This window comes from Lampris incognitus, chromosome 3 (genome assembly GCF_029633865.1).
Source record: "Lampris incognitus isolate fLamInc1 chromosome 3, fLamInc1.hap2, whole genome shotgun sequence".
In the NCBI taxonomy this organism is placed as follows: Eukaryota; Metazoa; Chordata; class Actinopteri; order Lampriformes; family Lampridae; genus Lampris; species Lampris incognitus.
This window is the reverse complement of record NC_079213.1, coordinates 68,759,474-68,775,689: the sequence shown is the minus strand read 5'-3', so window position 1 is coordinate 68,775,689 and position 16,216 is coordinate 68,759,474. Positions and strand designations below refer to the sequence as shown.

The window sequence follows — 16,216 nt, the reverse complement described above, 5'->3', positions numbered from 1 at the left end:
GTCCACCAAAATCCAAAACTCTCCATAGCAGCTTTATGTATATTGTCCCCCCCCCCCCCTCTGAGCTGAATTAACATGTTCCACGTCAACCTTAACTCACACTCGTATCCTTGATTCAAGATCTTGCACTCGGCATCCGCAGGACAAGGTGACAGCTCACACCACCTGACCTCCTCACAGCGCCGCCCTGCTGTACTTGGTGGACAAGTGCAGGTGAAGTCATCCCACATGGAATAACACAGCCCCCCATTGAGACAAGGGTTCCTCTGTAGACAACAAATAGACAAAGGTGTTGGCATTTAATATATACTGTAGGGGAGAGCTTCTACTGATATGGATCAATCCCATTCTCTAACTCAAAACTATTCCCTTTCATTAAAGTCTTTTTCACTGAAGATTCAAGTACGGTTAAAATTCATCACCAAATTAGAAAAGCAGAAACGTTTTTTGGCCTTGGGGTTTGAATATGTGCTGATAGGTGCGCATACCATTATTTAGCATGAATGTCCTGCTAAAAACCTTGCATCCAAGAAGGGATGCAGAAGTAAAGGATAAGGGCCGGGTGCCCATTGTTCGCTGGTGTTTTAAAACGCAGTATCGCTTATTTTCCACGTCAAATGCTGTCAGTTGTACATTTCAGTGAAAAAAAATAAGATAAACTGCAAAGATGTGGGGGAGAAAGTCTGAATCGCTTATCACACTCATTTACATAAAACCTATCAGACGAAATCATCACATTTTGAAACACCACCCATCCTTAACGCCAGCCCTCGCCTTTACTTGTCACTTAAAGGTCAGCTCATGAATATTAATGAGGACAAGACCACTCCCTCACAGTTCTTGAGACAACTGACAGTTGAGTTGAGAATAAGGAAATAAAAGAAAACAGCAGTTACACACTGGAAACTGCTGCCATATTTTTACATTTTTTAGACATGAGAAGTCAAATCTGGTAACTGGTTCCGGTCCAACTTTTAAGATTTGGCGTTCCTACAAGCCAAGGCGCCAACGCTTTGTTTGTCACAGGGGTCCACTCACAGTACAGATGTTGTCCCCGGAGCATCCCGCCGTCACGTTAGCCAGGACCTCCAGGGGGTAGGATCTCACCGATGTGTCCAAGCCAAAAAACTGCAGCCTCCTGTCATTGATTCTCAGGTCCTGGATGCAGCCTTTAAAGTATCCCCCAAATGCTGACGTCGTCCTCACCTCAGACAGACCGCCCACATAGACCGTGTCCCCTGCTTGGACGTCGATCATCCTGGTGTCCACGTAGCCCTGACTCTGGGCTGCGACGAACAGTGCAACACGGTCCCGCACCACCTCTACACTCAGAAAGTGGATTTCCCCATCGTTGACCACGCTCTCCTCCTTAAGGCTCTCAAAATTATTGAGCTGAACTTTGACCCTGCCCTCCTCTAGCCATAATCGCAGGTATTGGCTGCTGCTATTGGCGAGCACCAACAGGAGTCCGGTGTGCTTCCGCGTACGCAGGAAGAGTGAGATGGTGAGGTCGTGACCCACGTGGTCGGTGATATTGAAAACAGCGTGGCTCTGGTAGTCCTCGTTACCAAAACGTGCCGTCACATATTCTGTAGACATGGAGAGAGAAGCAGACAACACATTGCTGGCTCAAATAGAAGGTGGGAAGAATCTGTCACTTTTATTTATTTACCCCCCCTTTATTTCTCCCCAATTGTACCAGTCCAATTACCCCACTCTTCCAAGCTGTCCTGCTCGCTTGCCGATCCGGGGAGGGCTGCAGACTACCACATGCCTCCTCCCATACATGTGGAGTCGCCAGCCGCTTCTTTTCACCTGACAGCGAGGCGTTTCACCAGGGGGGCGTAGCGTGTGGGAGGTTCACGCTATTTCCCCCCAATTCCCCCTCCCCCCTGAACAGTCGCCCCGACTGACCAGAGGAGGCGCTAGCGCAGCGACCAGGACACATACCCACGTCCGGCTTCCCACCTGCAGACACGGCCAATTGTGTCTGTAGGGACGCCCGACCAAGCCGGAGGTAACACCGGGATTTGAACCGGCGACCCCGTGTTGGTAGGCAACGGAATAGACTGCTACACTACCCGGACGCCCTCTGACTTGTTTTAGATGTTTATAGCACCCTAAAGTGTCAGAATATGAAGGAAGTGAGGTCAAGTGCAACAAATGTGCCAAAAATTACACTGGAGTAAGCAGCAAATCAGGGGAAAGCTATGTATTGGGATACATTTAGGATTCGAACAAACCTGCAGAGTCAAAATCAACAACTCATGGGCAACTCTGCTTTGAATCAAGACTGCAGGGAGAGGACATTTGAGTTCCCACCAACCCTCATGTGTGTGTCAAGATCTAAAATCAGCATTTTCCCCCTGTGGGCTGGCCACCCGGAGGCCGGTAGGACACTGATAGCACACCAAGATATAGCAGAGAGGACACACAGCTCTTGACAGTTCGTGCCTAAAGATAACCAAATGGTTTCACACCATCGTCTTGTTCCCACATTTTTCGAGTTTATGTGTGTACATGTTTGCAGGGCACATGTACTTTGTAAATGCTAATCTGCTCTGAGGCTTCAGATATATCTCACGGGAAACCAAAACAAATAACTATTTCCAAGAGACGGTGGAGAGGCAAATACAACCAATGTGTATTGTAAACCTCACACATCTCCAGCTCTGTATATATCATATACATATTTTGATATATTGTTAGCAGCTGAGAAACGGCTTGTTTCATTATGTTAGCACTGTAGCGTCACTGTATCTTTCCAAACATGGAGCCCTTTAATCCAGCCACGTAAGAGGATCTCTGCCTCTCCTTCACCCTGACTCTTGACTGACTTCACTTCACACACCAAGATCTGAGGATGTCATTTAATTACCCAATTAACAAACTGAGTAAAGGTGACCCGGTTCCCATCCCTTTTCCTTTTCAATCAGTGTAGCTTAGAGCTGACTAGAGAGTCTATCTGCTTTGACTAATTGGCTATCTAGGCAGCTATTGCTCACTGAAATTGTGCGCCTAAATCACGTTTAATTTGAGTTTTTGCATCATGCTTGATTTGATCCTGGTAAGAAAGCAAAAAACAAAACCAAACTTACAAAGCATATTCCTCTTTGTAAGATTTTTAGGCTTACACAGCTTCTGGTGGAGATATTTTTCTTAATTAGTGGTCCACTTACAATCACACATTGTAATAAACCAGTTATGTGTGGCCTCTATTGTACAGAGGAATTATGAAGAGCAGCAAAAAAACAAACATCTGTGTTGCTGAGGTCATACAAGCAGACAGGCTCCCTTGGCAATGTTAACTTTATACCAAACACCCCCCCCCCCCAGTTGGACCTAATGTTAAATTCTATTGCCATACAGCTGTAAACATACCCTTCTCACAGTCCTGTCCCTCATAAGGCCTTGGACACCTGCACTGGTAGCTCTGCCACAGGTTGACACACAGGCCTTTATTTTGGCAAGGCACGTCCAGACAGCGGTCCCTGTGGCTGCAGCCTGGAGAGACATTTACTGCAGAGTCGCTTAACCAGTCCTCAGGGACCACCAGCTGCCAGTCAACAAACACGTCCCGCATGCAGCCAATGAAAATCGGGTGTGTGGTTTCAACTGCGGGGCTGTCTGAGTCCTCTAGCACTCCTCCGATGAAAGTGTTTTGAAGGGCCGACACCAGCCCAGTGAGGGTGCTTTTGATTGCAGCCACCCTCTGGCAGCTCTGGCCCTCGCAGATCCCTCCATCATCCAAGAGTCTGAGACTGAGCAGCTGGTTCCCAAGCACAGCCTCCACTGAATGCCATTCTCCATCAGTCACATTGTATGGAAGCTCCAGATCGTGGCTGGGGCTATTCGTTTCATGCCCAGAAGGAAGCTCCTCACTCAGGGTGAGATGGAGCTGGCCCCTGTCCAACTCCAAGCTCCACAGCAGGCCCCTGCTGTTCCGCTGGAAAAGTACTGCCCTGTGTAGAATGGTCCGAAAGCTTAAGGTGACGTTATAGGAGGCCTCAGCGTCCACCAGGGGGCTGTGTAGCAACAGGTAGCCACTGCGTTCAAAGGAGAAGGTGGTGGAGGTCTGGCAGAGGGGCCCAGTGAAGCCAGGGACACAAGAGCAGGAGTAACCATGAGTGTCGTCCATCAGGAATGGATAGCAGGTGCCCTGGTTCTGACACCCATGCCCCTCACAGCCCACCAGCTTCACATCACAGTTCACACCTCCGTAGAGGAGGCCGTCATGGCTTTGCTTGAGGCAATGGCACACGTAGCCTCCGACATGACTCTCACACCTACCCCCATTCTGGCACGGGCTGGGGTCACACTGGTCTATCACCTCCTGGCAGAGGGAGCCTGTGGGCAAATAGGGCATTTTTCTTTAATTAGGAAAAGTTGCAGTGAATGAGTTTAAAAAGCAGAAATATGAGAATGAAATTAATAATATTTTAGAAAAAAGGATAACGATGCTGTAACTACCCTTTTTGCACACAACATAACAAAGTTGGCTGTATCTTGTAAAGTGTTTGTGCCCCCCCCCCTCACTGAAGAAGGGATTATTTCTGCCCTGTTCTGTTAAAACGGGTTGCATAATGATGGATAACGTGCCAACCGTTGGGGATGTGCCCAGGTATAGACCAGTTCATGCCTTGGACATGCCCGGTGACCTCCCTTGTCACATGTCACATCCTCTTAACATTTCTCTTGTGGGTCTGTTGCTGTAAATGAGTCTTTATGCAGTTATTGCTAGAGGTAATGTATACTATTAATATTGTAATTTTCTTCAATGCACAATTCTAAAAACCAAAATCATCTAAAGAGAACGGAACGAGTCGGCCTATACTCACATAAAATGACATTCGTGAACCCGAAATAATCCCGATATCAAAGTTAGACCAGTAAAACGCTGAACTTGTCATCTGTTTTCATCAAATCTAAACAGCGACTAACTCGGCGATTTATTTCCAGTAGCATCGAGAACGGATTAAATAGCAGCTGAGTAGATATTATGCACTGCTGTTAATTAACACAGAGAGCAGCGTAATGACGTCCACGTTACCTGTGCTCAGCAGCAGAATGCTCCAAACCGAAGGTGGGAGTCTCCACATCATGCTGCCACTGTTTCCCCCTCGCTAACTATACATTTGTCTAAATACAACATCGCATCGTGTGCAAAGGCCATTCCAATTGTCATCCGCTCCTCGTCTATCTCTCCTCTCCCATGCAGGGCTGAACACTTCCCGTCAGGAGACCGGCAAAGCCAGATCCCGGGGATTAAACTAATGCTATTTGGCCACCTTACTGGGGGAGCGCCAGTGCAGTTGGTAAGGAGTCAATTTTTAGAACGCTACTCTCAGCTGGTGACAGCTCACAGACTTACCTGTATGGCTAAATCTAAGGGTTGTGTAAGCATGACTGGAATATTTCTCCTGTGCAACCTTATAGATATTTTTTTTAATTTTTTTTTTGGAAGGGGGGGTGTTCGGAGCAAGTTTGTATTCGCTGGCTAACTCTCCCCCTGGATGAGGCAACGATTTCAAATGATTTAACGTGTCATTGTATCTACTTTCTTGTAGTTTCTGGTATCAGACCAAGTCACTGAGATACTGTTGAACATATTTTGAGCTACGGCCTTGTCATTCAAGACAGGCACACACTAAAACCGGCTATAGGAAAGAATTCAGAAGCTGTCTGAAATGATCACAGATAAATATTCCAACAGTTTTATATACACCATTGATTTTTATGTATGTGTGTGTGTGTGTGTGCATGTCTGTGTATGAGTGTGTGTGCGTTTGTGTCTTGTGTGTATAGCTGGCCTGGACAAAACAAAGCAGAACAACCCTATGGCTGATTGCATCAGCAAAGCTCACTTGGGTGAAGCTGAATTAAGTAAGTGAAAACACTTGTCAGAAGACTCTTATGTTGTAATTTTAATAAATGTTGGTTCATTAGAACAAATTACCCATGGTTCCTGAAGGACAGCTGCAGATGTAGCCTGCAGCATGTTGCTCATCATAGAGGGCAGGCAACAGAGGCTCGCTGCCATAGAGGGCCCGCCAGGAAAGTTCAATACAGCGGCCGCCATGCATGCAGGGGCTGCTGTTGCACTCAGTAATGTCTGTCTCACACTGATGCCCCTCAAATCCTGGAGAGAAGACATGGAGGGGGGGGGGGGCTTCAGTTGATACTCGGAGGGTATTTCACAAATATACAGTTTGTATAGTGCACACATAAACCAGTATGCATCTATACAAATGTAAATGCATGCTTTTGCTCTCTCAGTCTCTCTCTCTCTCTCTCTCTCTCTCTCTCTCTCTCTCTCTCTCTCTCTCTCTCTCTCTCTCTCTCTCTCTCTCTCTCTCTCTCTCTCTCTCTCTCACACACACACACACCCACACACACACACACACAAGCTCAAATGTGAAATAAAAACACAGGTATGCACATTCATGGACATACTTTAAATCTTCTGACATGTCCAGAAATACAGGCCCACATGCACACATACATACATACACGATTGATTTTCCACCTCCTGTGGGATATTTACGTATTCTGCTGATACAACTGAACAACGCAGAAGTTTAACCCGAGTTCAGAGAGGTAGTGTTTTCCTGAAAAACGACTTCGTTGTGGGTAAGCCTCTTGTCACAAAGATCTACATTCACGGTCTGGTAACTCGGGCAATTGGTTTGAAGAGAAAAGGGAGAGATGTAAAGATGTTTTGGAAAAACAGGTGGTTTCAAGATACACAGCGATGAGGTAATGTGTTTCTCATGGTGGCTGTGTATCCTGTCTGTGTGCCATAAGTCGTTTCGTCAGATTTCGCAGGAACTCCAGCCATCACACGGCAATGTCTAGTCTTCTCGGCAGTGGTCTCGTGTCACATAGAAGCACCGAAATTCATAGAGAATGACGAATAATCAGCGAAAAACTCGCAGCAGCTTTAAAAACTATCCAGGCTCTGCTGCTTCAGAGATACTCTCTCTCTCTCTCTCTCTCTCTCTCTCTCTCTCTCTCTCTCTCTCTCTCTCTCTCTCTCTCTCTCTCTCTCTCTCTCTCTCTCTCTCTCTCTCTCTCTCTCTCTCTCTCTCTCTCTCACACACACACACACATACACTCTCCCTCTCTCTCTCGTAAGCGCCCGTGTGTGTGAGACCGGGGGAGGTTACTCACCTGGCCAGCATTCACAGGTGTAGTTACCACCGTTGCTTGTACAGGGGGCGCTGTTGAGGCAGGGTTCAGACTGACATGGCGGGATTGGCGTCTCACAGTGTTGGCCTGTGAAAGCTGTCCGGGAGCAGTCACAGCTGTATCTGAGAAGACAAGCCAACTAAGCAGTTACGAGACAATATGGCCATTATGGGAGATTTTCTATGCTTCCTCTGATTTGCCGATTTTACGAGTATTCACTATTGAAACGAATCCAAATGGTTGGCGACTACTTATGCAATGCTTCCGCCTTTGCTGAACTTGGCAAGAGCAAAGTCTTCTTCCTTTCAATAACCGGATTTGGCTTCCGTATGCTCCGGGCAACTCACTCATTCACCCCGTCCGCACACGGAGCGCCATTTTGGCACGGCTGGCCTTGGCAGTCGTCAAAGTCATTTTCGCAGCGGTCTCCTTGGTAACCGGGTGGACAGGTGCACATGAAGCCGTTGGCGTAGTCACGGCAACTGCCACCGTTGAAGCACGGCTGTGATTGACACTCGTCAATCTGGAGCTCGCAGGTGGCACCTGTGAACATCAGAGGCAACCACATGGACGTCAGGGGGTGAGTTAGCGGCAGCGTGCCTTTTTGCTATGAGCATCCAGGACACTAACATCAAGGGGGGGAGGGAGGACCCCCCGGCTATAGGAATATGGCTTTTATGTGAACTGACTGTGATCATGAGTAGAGCGCTCCATGCCCCCCCACCCCCACCCCCGCAGGGCTTTTAGAGCTGCAAAATAGCCTCACAATAGTGGCTCCATATGTACAGTTCAGTGGTTTCCTGTTTCTCCCCCTCAAACACCTCCCCGCGCTGTCTCATCCGTATTCATGTTCTTACCTTTTCAGGAAACGTGGTATGATCAAGACGAGCGCTTAAAACGCGCGAACGTGTGTTTGACAGAAGGAACTTGAGAAAGGAGGGGAAACTGAAATTAGCTGAGATTTTGCAACAGAAGATGGAGGAGGCAATTGCCAGATTTACTCAGTGGTGCATGAGAATTAGCCCACTCATAGTCAGAAAACAACCACGATCGTTGAAACGGGACAGAGGTTAAGGAGTTTCAACTTTGCAGTCAAACCAGGTGGCAATAACCACCACTAGATGGTAGCCATGTATTCCCTTAAGGCAAATGGCCATTCACTCCTGTAGAAATATTCTCACTGAGCTGCTGCTCGGTCAGAAAATGTATTCAGAATCCATGATTTGAAGCTTTCCCCCCTAAGTCGACCCTTGTTCATGTGCAATCCAGAATGAATTCTCACAGAGACACAATAAAATACAAAAAGAAAAAAAATGCTGCATAATGTGCCTGAAATTAAGAAGGTAAGACTTCTGATGATGCGTAAGGATTGATTTGTAGAGGTCAGTACACACCATGAACCAGCGAAGTTAAAATGCTCCCAAGGAAGCCCAGAGATGCTGCTCTTACTTACCCGTGAACCTGGGTGGGCAGAGACAGGTATACATGCCCAGATTGTCGACACAGGTGGCTCCGTTCGTGCAGGGCTGCGAAAAGCATTCATTCACGTCGATTTGGCAGTGAACACCTTGGAAACCTGGTACGCAAAAACACGAGTAGCCGTCGCCTCGGCTTCTGCATATGGCCTGGTTCTGACATGGGTTTGGTGAGCATTGGTCCCCTGTGGAGGGCAGCCTGTCAGCAGACGCACCTACAAAAAAGATAATGGCATAGGCGTAGCATAAGCCCTCACTGAATGGCTTTCTTAGATCAGGAGTCAGCAACACTTTATTCGTCGTTTCACTTCACGCACTTGTGTACATGAAATGAAACGAAATGCCGTTTCCCCCATCCCACAGCAGTACAACACAAACACAAAAAACACATCCAAAAACTACAAGATGGGAAAATGTGTCTGGAAAAATGCAACCCATTCATTAGCTAGCACGCTGACTAATGCCACGAACACTGGCAGGGATGTTGTGGAGATTAAAAAGCCAATGTTGTCATTCTGTCTGATAAGAAATATGTACAATTCACAACACATTTAGATACACATATGATGCAATGATATACATACAGGAAACGATGGCGTAATGTAGCTTTTAATGTGTTGCGAAGAAGTTAAGGGTTTGTTTACTGTATCCTTGCATGGTTTGTGTAACAGAGCCGTAAATTCCAAATTAGTGTATTTTGAGTCAAACTCAGCAGGGGTGCGCATGAATGCCAAGACTTTAAAAGCAAACTGAATACCGTCCAAACATCGCCTTGACTGGTGCCATTTTCTCAATGCACAGTTAACGTTTATTACCATTTATTTGCACTTACCGTTTATTTAAACCGGTCGGTGTCAATGTTAAGTGGACACCTCGTACAATAAACATTTCAGCTTTTATTGCATCTGGCAAATAAAGCTCTTTTTCCCTCCACTCTGAAAACAGGCCTTTCTCCCTCTCGCGTTCACAATGCCAGGACATTGAGCAACCTAAGGGCCTCACAAAGCATCACGGCTGGCTGCCATGGTAACTTGGCTTCTGTGTTCGATCTGTCGCCATGGCGACCGTGCCCATCAGAAGTCAAATCATTTGAGGCGTTTATGCCTTCACACTTGTGCTTTCCTATAATTGATGGGGCATTAATGGCCTACTAACAGCGCTCCGGTTTTCAGTCTCGTTTTAATCAGAACGTGCCATAAGCACTGATTAGAGGATCGACCAACTCACGTCTAATTCTACCAACAGCCTTTTTAATCAGCGATGGATCTCAGCTGTCGATTGAGTTGGGCGGGATATGATTCCTGGGATTTAAATGCTGAGACGGTAAATACCAAATGAATATTACACACCGATTTGTTTCGATGCAGGTAGTGCAACCACGTTAGAGTCACACTTCCTTCATGGTGTATGGAAGACAGCTACACCCTGTCCACTGACTCTCTTAATTTCCTCCCCTTTCTTGTGAGGTGATCATTGCATCATCATACATTTAAAAGTTTCTAATGGACTTTACCGCCTTCCTATAATGAGTCCTGGCCATGAAAGGGATTTAACTTTGGCTGATAATTATCAAACCCTGCAAAAGCAGGTATCTAGCATAACCTTACCTTACATTTGGCGAGTTCGAGGAATTCAGTCTATGATCATTTATATGTAATTTATACACAGTGGTTTAAATTGTTTGGGCAAGTCAAAAGAAAAAAGGTATGTGGAAATTATGTCACACAGCAAAATTGTCCACTATTTTCTAAGGAGTAAACCAGTTTTTATGTTTATGGAATCTATCCCAGGCACACACTCAGGCTTTGCGCCAATCTTTACGAAGTCAAATGTTAGCGTTAACTTCACCAGTTCAGGATGGCGATGTTACCAGCCAGAGGTAAAGGGAAGGTTTACAAGATGGTAGTGAGACCAGCTATGTTATGTTATATGGTTTGGAGATGGTGACACTGATGAAAAGACAGGAAGTGGAGCTGGAGGTGGCAGAGTTGAAGATGCTAAGATTTTCACTGGGAGTGAGGAAGAAGGACAGGATTAGGAACGAGTATATTACAGGGACAGCTCAGGTTGGACGGTTTGGAGGAAAAGCAAGAAAGGCAAGATTGAGATGGTTTGGACATGTGTGGAGGACAGATGCTGGGTATATTGGGAGAAGGATGCTGAATATGGAGCTGCCAGGCAAGAGGAAAAGAGGAAGGCCAAAGAGGAGGTTTATGGATGTGGTGAGGGAGGACATGCAGGTGGGTGGTGTGACAGAGGAAGATGTAGAAGACAGGAAGAGATGGAAACTGAATGATGGAATCTGCTGAGGCGACCCCTAACAGGAGCAGCCAAAAGTAGTAGTAATAGTAGTAGTAGTAGTAGCAGTGGTAGTGGTAGTAGTAGCAGTAGCATTAGTAGTAGCAGTGGTAGTAGTCGTAGTAGTAGCGGTAGTAGTAGTAGTGGTAGTGGTAGTGGTAGCAGTAGTAGTAGCAGTGGTAGTAGTGGTAGTAGCAGCAGTAGTAGTAGTAGTAGCAGTAGAAGTAGTCATAGTAGTAGTAGTAGCAGTAGTAGTAGCGGTAGTCATAGTCGTAGTGGTAGTAGTAGTAGTGGTGGTAGTAGTAGTAGTAGTAGCAGTAGTAGTATCAGTATCAGTAGTAGTAGTAGTAGCAAGTAGTAGTAGTATCAGTGGTAGTATCAGTAGTAGTAGTAGTAGTAGTATAGTGAAGTTACTGTCCAAGCCAGGCTTGTTCATCACATTAACTCTTTGCCTGATGTTCAAGGCTTTTTTTTATGACATGTTGACTCAATCTTTAACTTGGCCTGCCTTTAGTATTTTGTTACATGGGCATCATTAAAAAGTGAACCGTCCATCAACAAAACAACACGGTTATCATGATGTTTACTGTGGCTACGAAGGGTCCCAGATAACTTTTAATCTCAGAACTGACAGAAGGAAGTTGAGCCATCAGCTGTGATGTAGAGCTGTGTACGCAGGATCCATATTCACCTCATCTGCACAGGAAATAACGAAGGGCAAAGGCGTGAGGCGCAGACGGCCACTACCTACACCTTATTTTCACCCTCTATTCAAGAAATGAATCAATCTCAGAGATCATAATATTTTGTCTTGTCTTATCTTATCTTTTTTTCCCCATCTGTGCTGAGGAAACTATCCTCTTATCACATTCCTGTAGTGCATTGCCAGACATGGCTGACATTTACTTTCTACGACTTCTTTTTTGGTTAAACTGCAACAAGGTTGAAACAACAACAAAAAAAGGGTCACACTTTATTGTAAAGGGTGTGCATAACCCTGACATGACACCTGTCATGAACACGAAGGGGCCTTTATGAATGTTTATGCCAACTTTGTTTTTTTTTTATGCAAAGTTGACATTGTTTGCAAAGTTGACATTGTTTGAGATGTCTGTTTTCGAGCTACAGACGTGAAATATATCAAATCAAGCAGCTCGGTCCCACTCAAACACTCAGTGGCTGTTCTAAGGGGGGGCAAGGGGGCAGTGCCCCCGTAATATTAAGTCTGGACCCCCCTCTGGCCCCCCTAACTGTGGCGAATATTTTCGTAAGGCAGAAAAAAATAAATGTGGAACCATAAAATAAATCATGTTGTATAATCGAACCATTTAGGCAACGGAACCAAACCTATGGGGGTGGTGGTATGTAACAGTTGTGCTTAATATATTTGGTACCCCTAAAATCGTATGTGGCACCCGGCCTGCCCCCCCCCCCCCCATTTGAAATGGTTTGGAATTTCCCTTTATTAGAGCTATTGCTTTGGGGAATGAATTTCTTACAGTTCCCCTGCAGTTCAAAGACCACCTTGGGAACTCTCTGGGACTCTGATTCCCGATTTCGTCACCGACTGGATCGCCGGTCATTTCTCACAGCCTTCCTGTGAATGCTGCATAGCTTCAAAGAGGAGTATCCACCGACAGGCCTTCCCAAACCTGCTCCCAGATCTCAGGCAGAACAAATGGGGCGACATCGGAGGCGATGGGCCTCATAATGCATGGAATGTGCATGAAGGGGACACAAAGGTACAAGACCACAAGGAGGGGGCTTCACATCAGTTGAGCTGAGACTTAAACCTGTTTCTGTTTAGATGCCAGACAGACAATTTCTCTGTACCTCGACGTCCAGACTTCCTCCTGTCTCCAGGTACATTGTCGTGTCAGAGTCGGTCAGTTTTATTGGCCAAGTCTGATCACGTACGAGGAAACCGTGTTTGGTATGGTATTTGGTATGTCTCTCTCAGTTACACATGTACACGTACACAGCAAGACAAGCAAAGAAATCAAGCGAGGGCTAAGCACGAGGTTAGGCTGTCAAGACTAAATACAATAATCATGGGAAAAAAAGATAAGAAATAAAGATATGAGTACGAGTGAGCCCGTCCAGGTACTGTATGAGCAAGGTGTAATAGAGGTGTGCTATTAACAGGCCGATATGAGACCAGTTACTGTGAGGCATGAAGCATGTAGTGTTGCACAAATGATGCACAGATCCTGAAAATAAAAGTGTACGGATGCGGTTGCATAAGTTATTGCACAAGTTAGATAACGTCACAGCTAACGTGGCTGAGTTGGGAATTGTGTAGGTTTTACATGACTGCCATTTGCACAGCAGCTCTTCACAGGGAACTCATCAGACATTTTCACATGTATTAGTGCGTCTGACATGTCAGATGTCATGTTCGACATTTGTACTGGAGTATTAGTTCATATGCCTTGGCTATTCCAGTCATATTTCTTAAAGATGGCGGTGCACAGTAATCAGTCCTCAAGGGCCCATTTGGGCCCAATCAAAGACTGTAGAGGCCCTGAAGAGTGTACTTGGGAGGCTCCAACGATTCATGTGTTAATCACCTTGTGTCATTCGTGGAGGTCAAAATATTTCAAAAAGAGCCCACAGCTTTTTAGCGAGAGCAGCTTAGAAATGTCTAGACTTGGACTCAGCATGACCCCAGTATCAGACTACGGCTTAGGGGTTGGGGATGGGGGCGCTGATGGAGATATCATGAAGTAGTGGTGCTCTGACCATATGCCTGCTTTAGGACTTTATAGGTTTCAAGAGTAAGAGTCACATCAGACGCAGGACCCCCCTGTCGTGGTTGGCACTACATGTACTTTGGAAGAACACATACACATTTGCACACACACAAACATGCAAGTCAATCTTGTGAGTCAACATGTTTTCACCATGGGGAAATGTTTGCCGTATGTATGCTGATTTACATTTTCAGAAAACGGTGACTCCTTCGCTGCTGCTGCAGCACTTAGTGGAGCGGTTGGTCCTATTTTATACCTCTGTAGAGCTGTGGCCCAGGCGGCTTTAGAGCCAGTTCTGTTGCCTAACCCCCCCCCTTATTTAAACACAGCTCTGGCCAATCACACATCCCCTCCATCATGTAAGATTTCTTTCAAATGCTAATAGCCTGAGTGGCTCTTTGTCCAGTCCTATCTAGAGGGCCTGGACTCACACATGTGGGACACCTGACATCTTCTCCACCGGCTGACAGATGCTATACCGCCAGCGAGAGTCTGTATGTTCCGGTGGCGATAACAGAATAGGTTGGCAGGTATTTTTAGAGCTTCAGAGGTGTATAGTGCATCTCCCCATGTCCCATCACCCCCCCCCCATAGGGCAGCACTATGTGCCACCCCCATTGTTAGACCCATCTTTGTCCTCTCTGGATTTGCATTCTTTAGAAAATAAGCAGTACTTAATCAATAAGGGGTGGCAATGATGTCAACTCACAATCCGCTAATTGAAATTCAAAGCATGGGCTTGCTGAAATGCATGCCTAATCAACGCAGCCAAATTCAACATGGGAACAACTGTTGTTAAACTATTATACAATTTGAGTAATTTCAGATATTTATAAAGTGTTTTCATGCAAATTCAAATACAAGATTTGTTTTTCCCTAGATAAATCAGTCTTGCATTCAAAGGTGTGGGGGTAAAGCATGCGTGGGTGAATGATGGGATGCCACGCAGACGCAATTTGAAACTCGGCTGCGCAACAAAAGCACGAGGGACACTTTGCCACAGTCTTACAAAGACAGAGAGCTCGCAAATGATGACTTTGACACTCGTAGCGGTTAAATGTGCAGTCTGGGATGGGAAAGGACAGCAGTCGGTTCGGAGAACAGAATTAGAACAAGACCCAAACTCTTGTTAAAAGGTGGAGACTGCGAGGATAAGTCGAACAGTCACTTACCATCTATCACAAAAAGTGATGAGATGAACAGGGCGCATGCAAGCAAATCAAAGTTTCGAGGGAAATCCATAATGGTGACGACGGCTAGTCATCCTGGTCGCCGTTCAGAAGGCACGTCGCGGAGCTGTCTCTCGGAGGATGCGCCGGTTGTCAGGCGCAGGACCACTTGAGGGCTTCTCCGCGCGCCAATCACTCGATGCGCTGCAGGACCAGACGGCGCCGACGTGCAAATGAGCCCCATCAGACACGAACGCTGTTGCCAGTCCACACACACAACCTGTCGCATTTTCCACTGTTGCACTGTTGCGTCCGGCAGACTCATCTGAGGTGCGGGGGGGGGGTGTCGGGACGAGAGACACCCCAGCACGGCACGTGCAGTTCCCCGCAGCTAGACCGCTGTAAAGAAACCAAACGGCATGCTCGGAAAACGGAGCACTTGTTGCTCGAATGATAGTTACACAACCTGTGAATAACCGATAAACAGGGAAATGGGCTGCGCGGATCTCGTGTGTCTCGTACTTGGGCCCGTATCCGTGTTTATCTGAACACACCTGGTGCTCCTGACTACTATATTTACGCGCTTGACTTCACTACTTCACTTGATTTTTAGATTTAATTCGCTTATCGACGCACACATCTGACAGGAAAAAACATTTCACCACCGTCGTCCTGGTAAAATGTGTGTGACAAGTACATTTTGATTTTGTTTTTATATCATTAATATACTTCAGACAGTGAAACACGTTTTTCGTGAAAAGTATGACAGCCTTAACGGACTTACACAGTTGTTGATCTGGGCATTAGCTATTTTTTTTCCAATAGCCTATTTAATATTTGTGGGCTTTGGGGTGAAGTTTAGATAGATAGATAGATAGATAGATAGATAGATAGATAGATAGATAGATAGATAGATAGATAGACATAAACGCATATGGACGTAAGGAAGTGAGTTACACTTAATCGCCGGCAGAGGGTGATTTTGCATTGTCGGCACGCATGAGTTTTCCTGAATTCTGCGTGTTTTGTCCCTCCGTGGCTACTGTAGAGCCAGTTCCGTTTATGGTACAAGGTCAGCGTTGGAATCTATTGTTCGCCCGCATAAGTGGGTATTTTAAAATATGTCAAAGTGCCATCACTGTTAGATTTTATATGCGATGGCTGTTATACATGCTTTTTATGCAACAGCTGATTTTTGTTTAAAAATGGAAGTTGGAAAAGTGCCATTTTTGATATTTTATTGCATCGTACGGTTGAGCTAGTGTTAGAAGACTAGACTAATACTTTATGTCTATCTCTGCGCAGATGAAGTGGATTATTAAACCGTTATAAA

General features: G+C 45.9%; 1 protein-coding gene across 1 annotated transcript in view; it reads right to left on the bottom strand.

Moving 5' to 3' along the window:
* The window catches only part of crb1 (crumbs cell polarity complex component 1), a 28,453-nt gene extending 13,497 nt beyond the window's left edge, over positions 1 to 14,956 (bottom strand). The window contains exons 1-8 of the mRNA XM_056276776.1: positions 14,883 to 14,956; positions 8,642 to 8,862; positions 7,536 to 7,731; positions 7,171 to 7,310; positions 5,957 to 6,139; positions 3,382 to 4,347; positions 1,039 to 1,589; positions 101 to 266 (exon numbers count right to left, since the gene is read on the bottom strand). Of these exons, the coding sequence (XP_056132751.1) occupies positions 101 to 266; positions 1,039 to 1,589; positions 3,382 to 4,347; positions 5,957 to 6,139; positions 7,171 to 7,310; positions 7,536 to 7,731; positions 8,642 to 8,862; positions 14,883 to 14,956 (2,497 nt within the window). The remainder of the gene's footprint in view (positions 1 to 100; positions 267 to 1,038; positions 1,590 to 3,381; positions 4,348 to 5,956; positions 6,140 to 7,170; positions 7,311 to 7,535; positions 7,732 to 8,641; positions 8,863 to 14,882) is intronic.
* Positions 14,957 to 16,216: the final 1,260 nt, after the last annotated feature.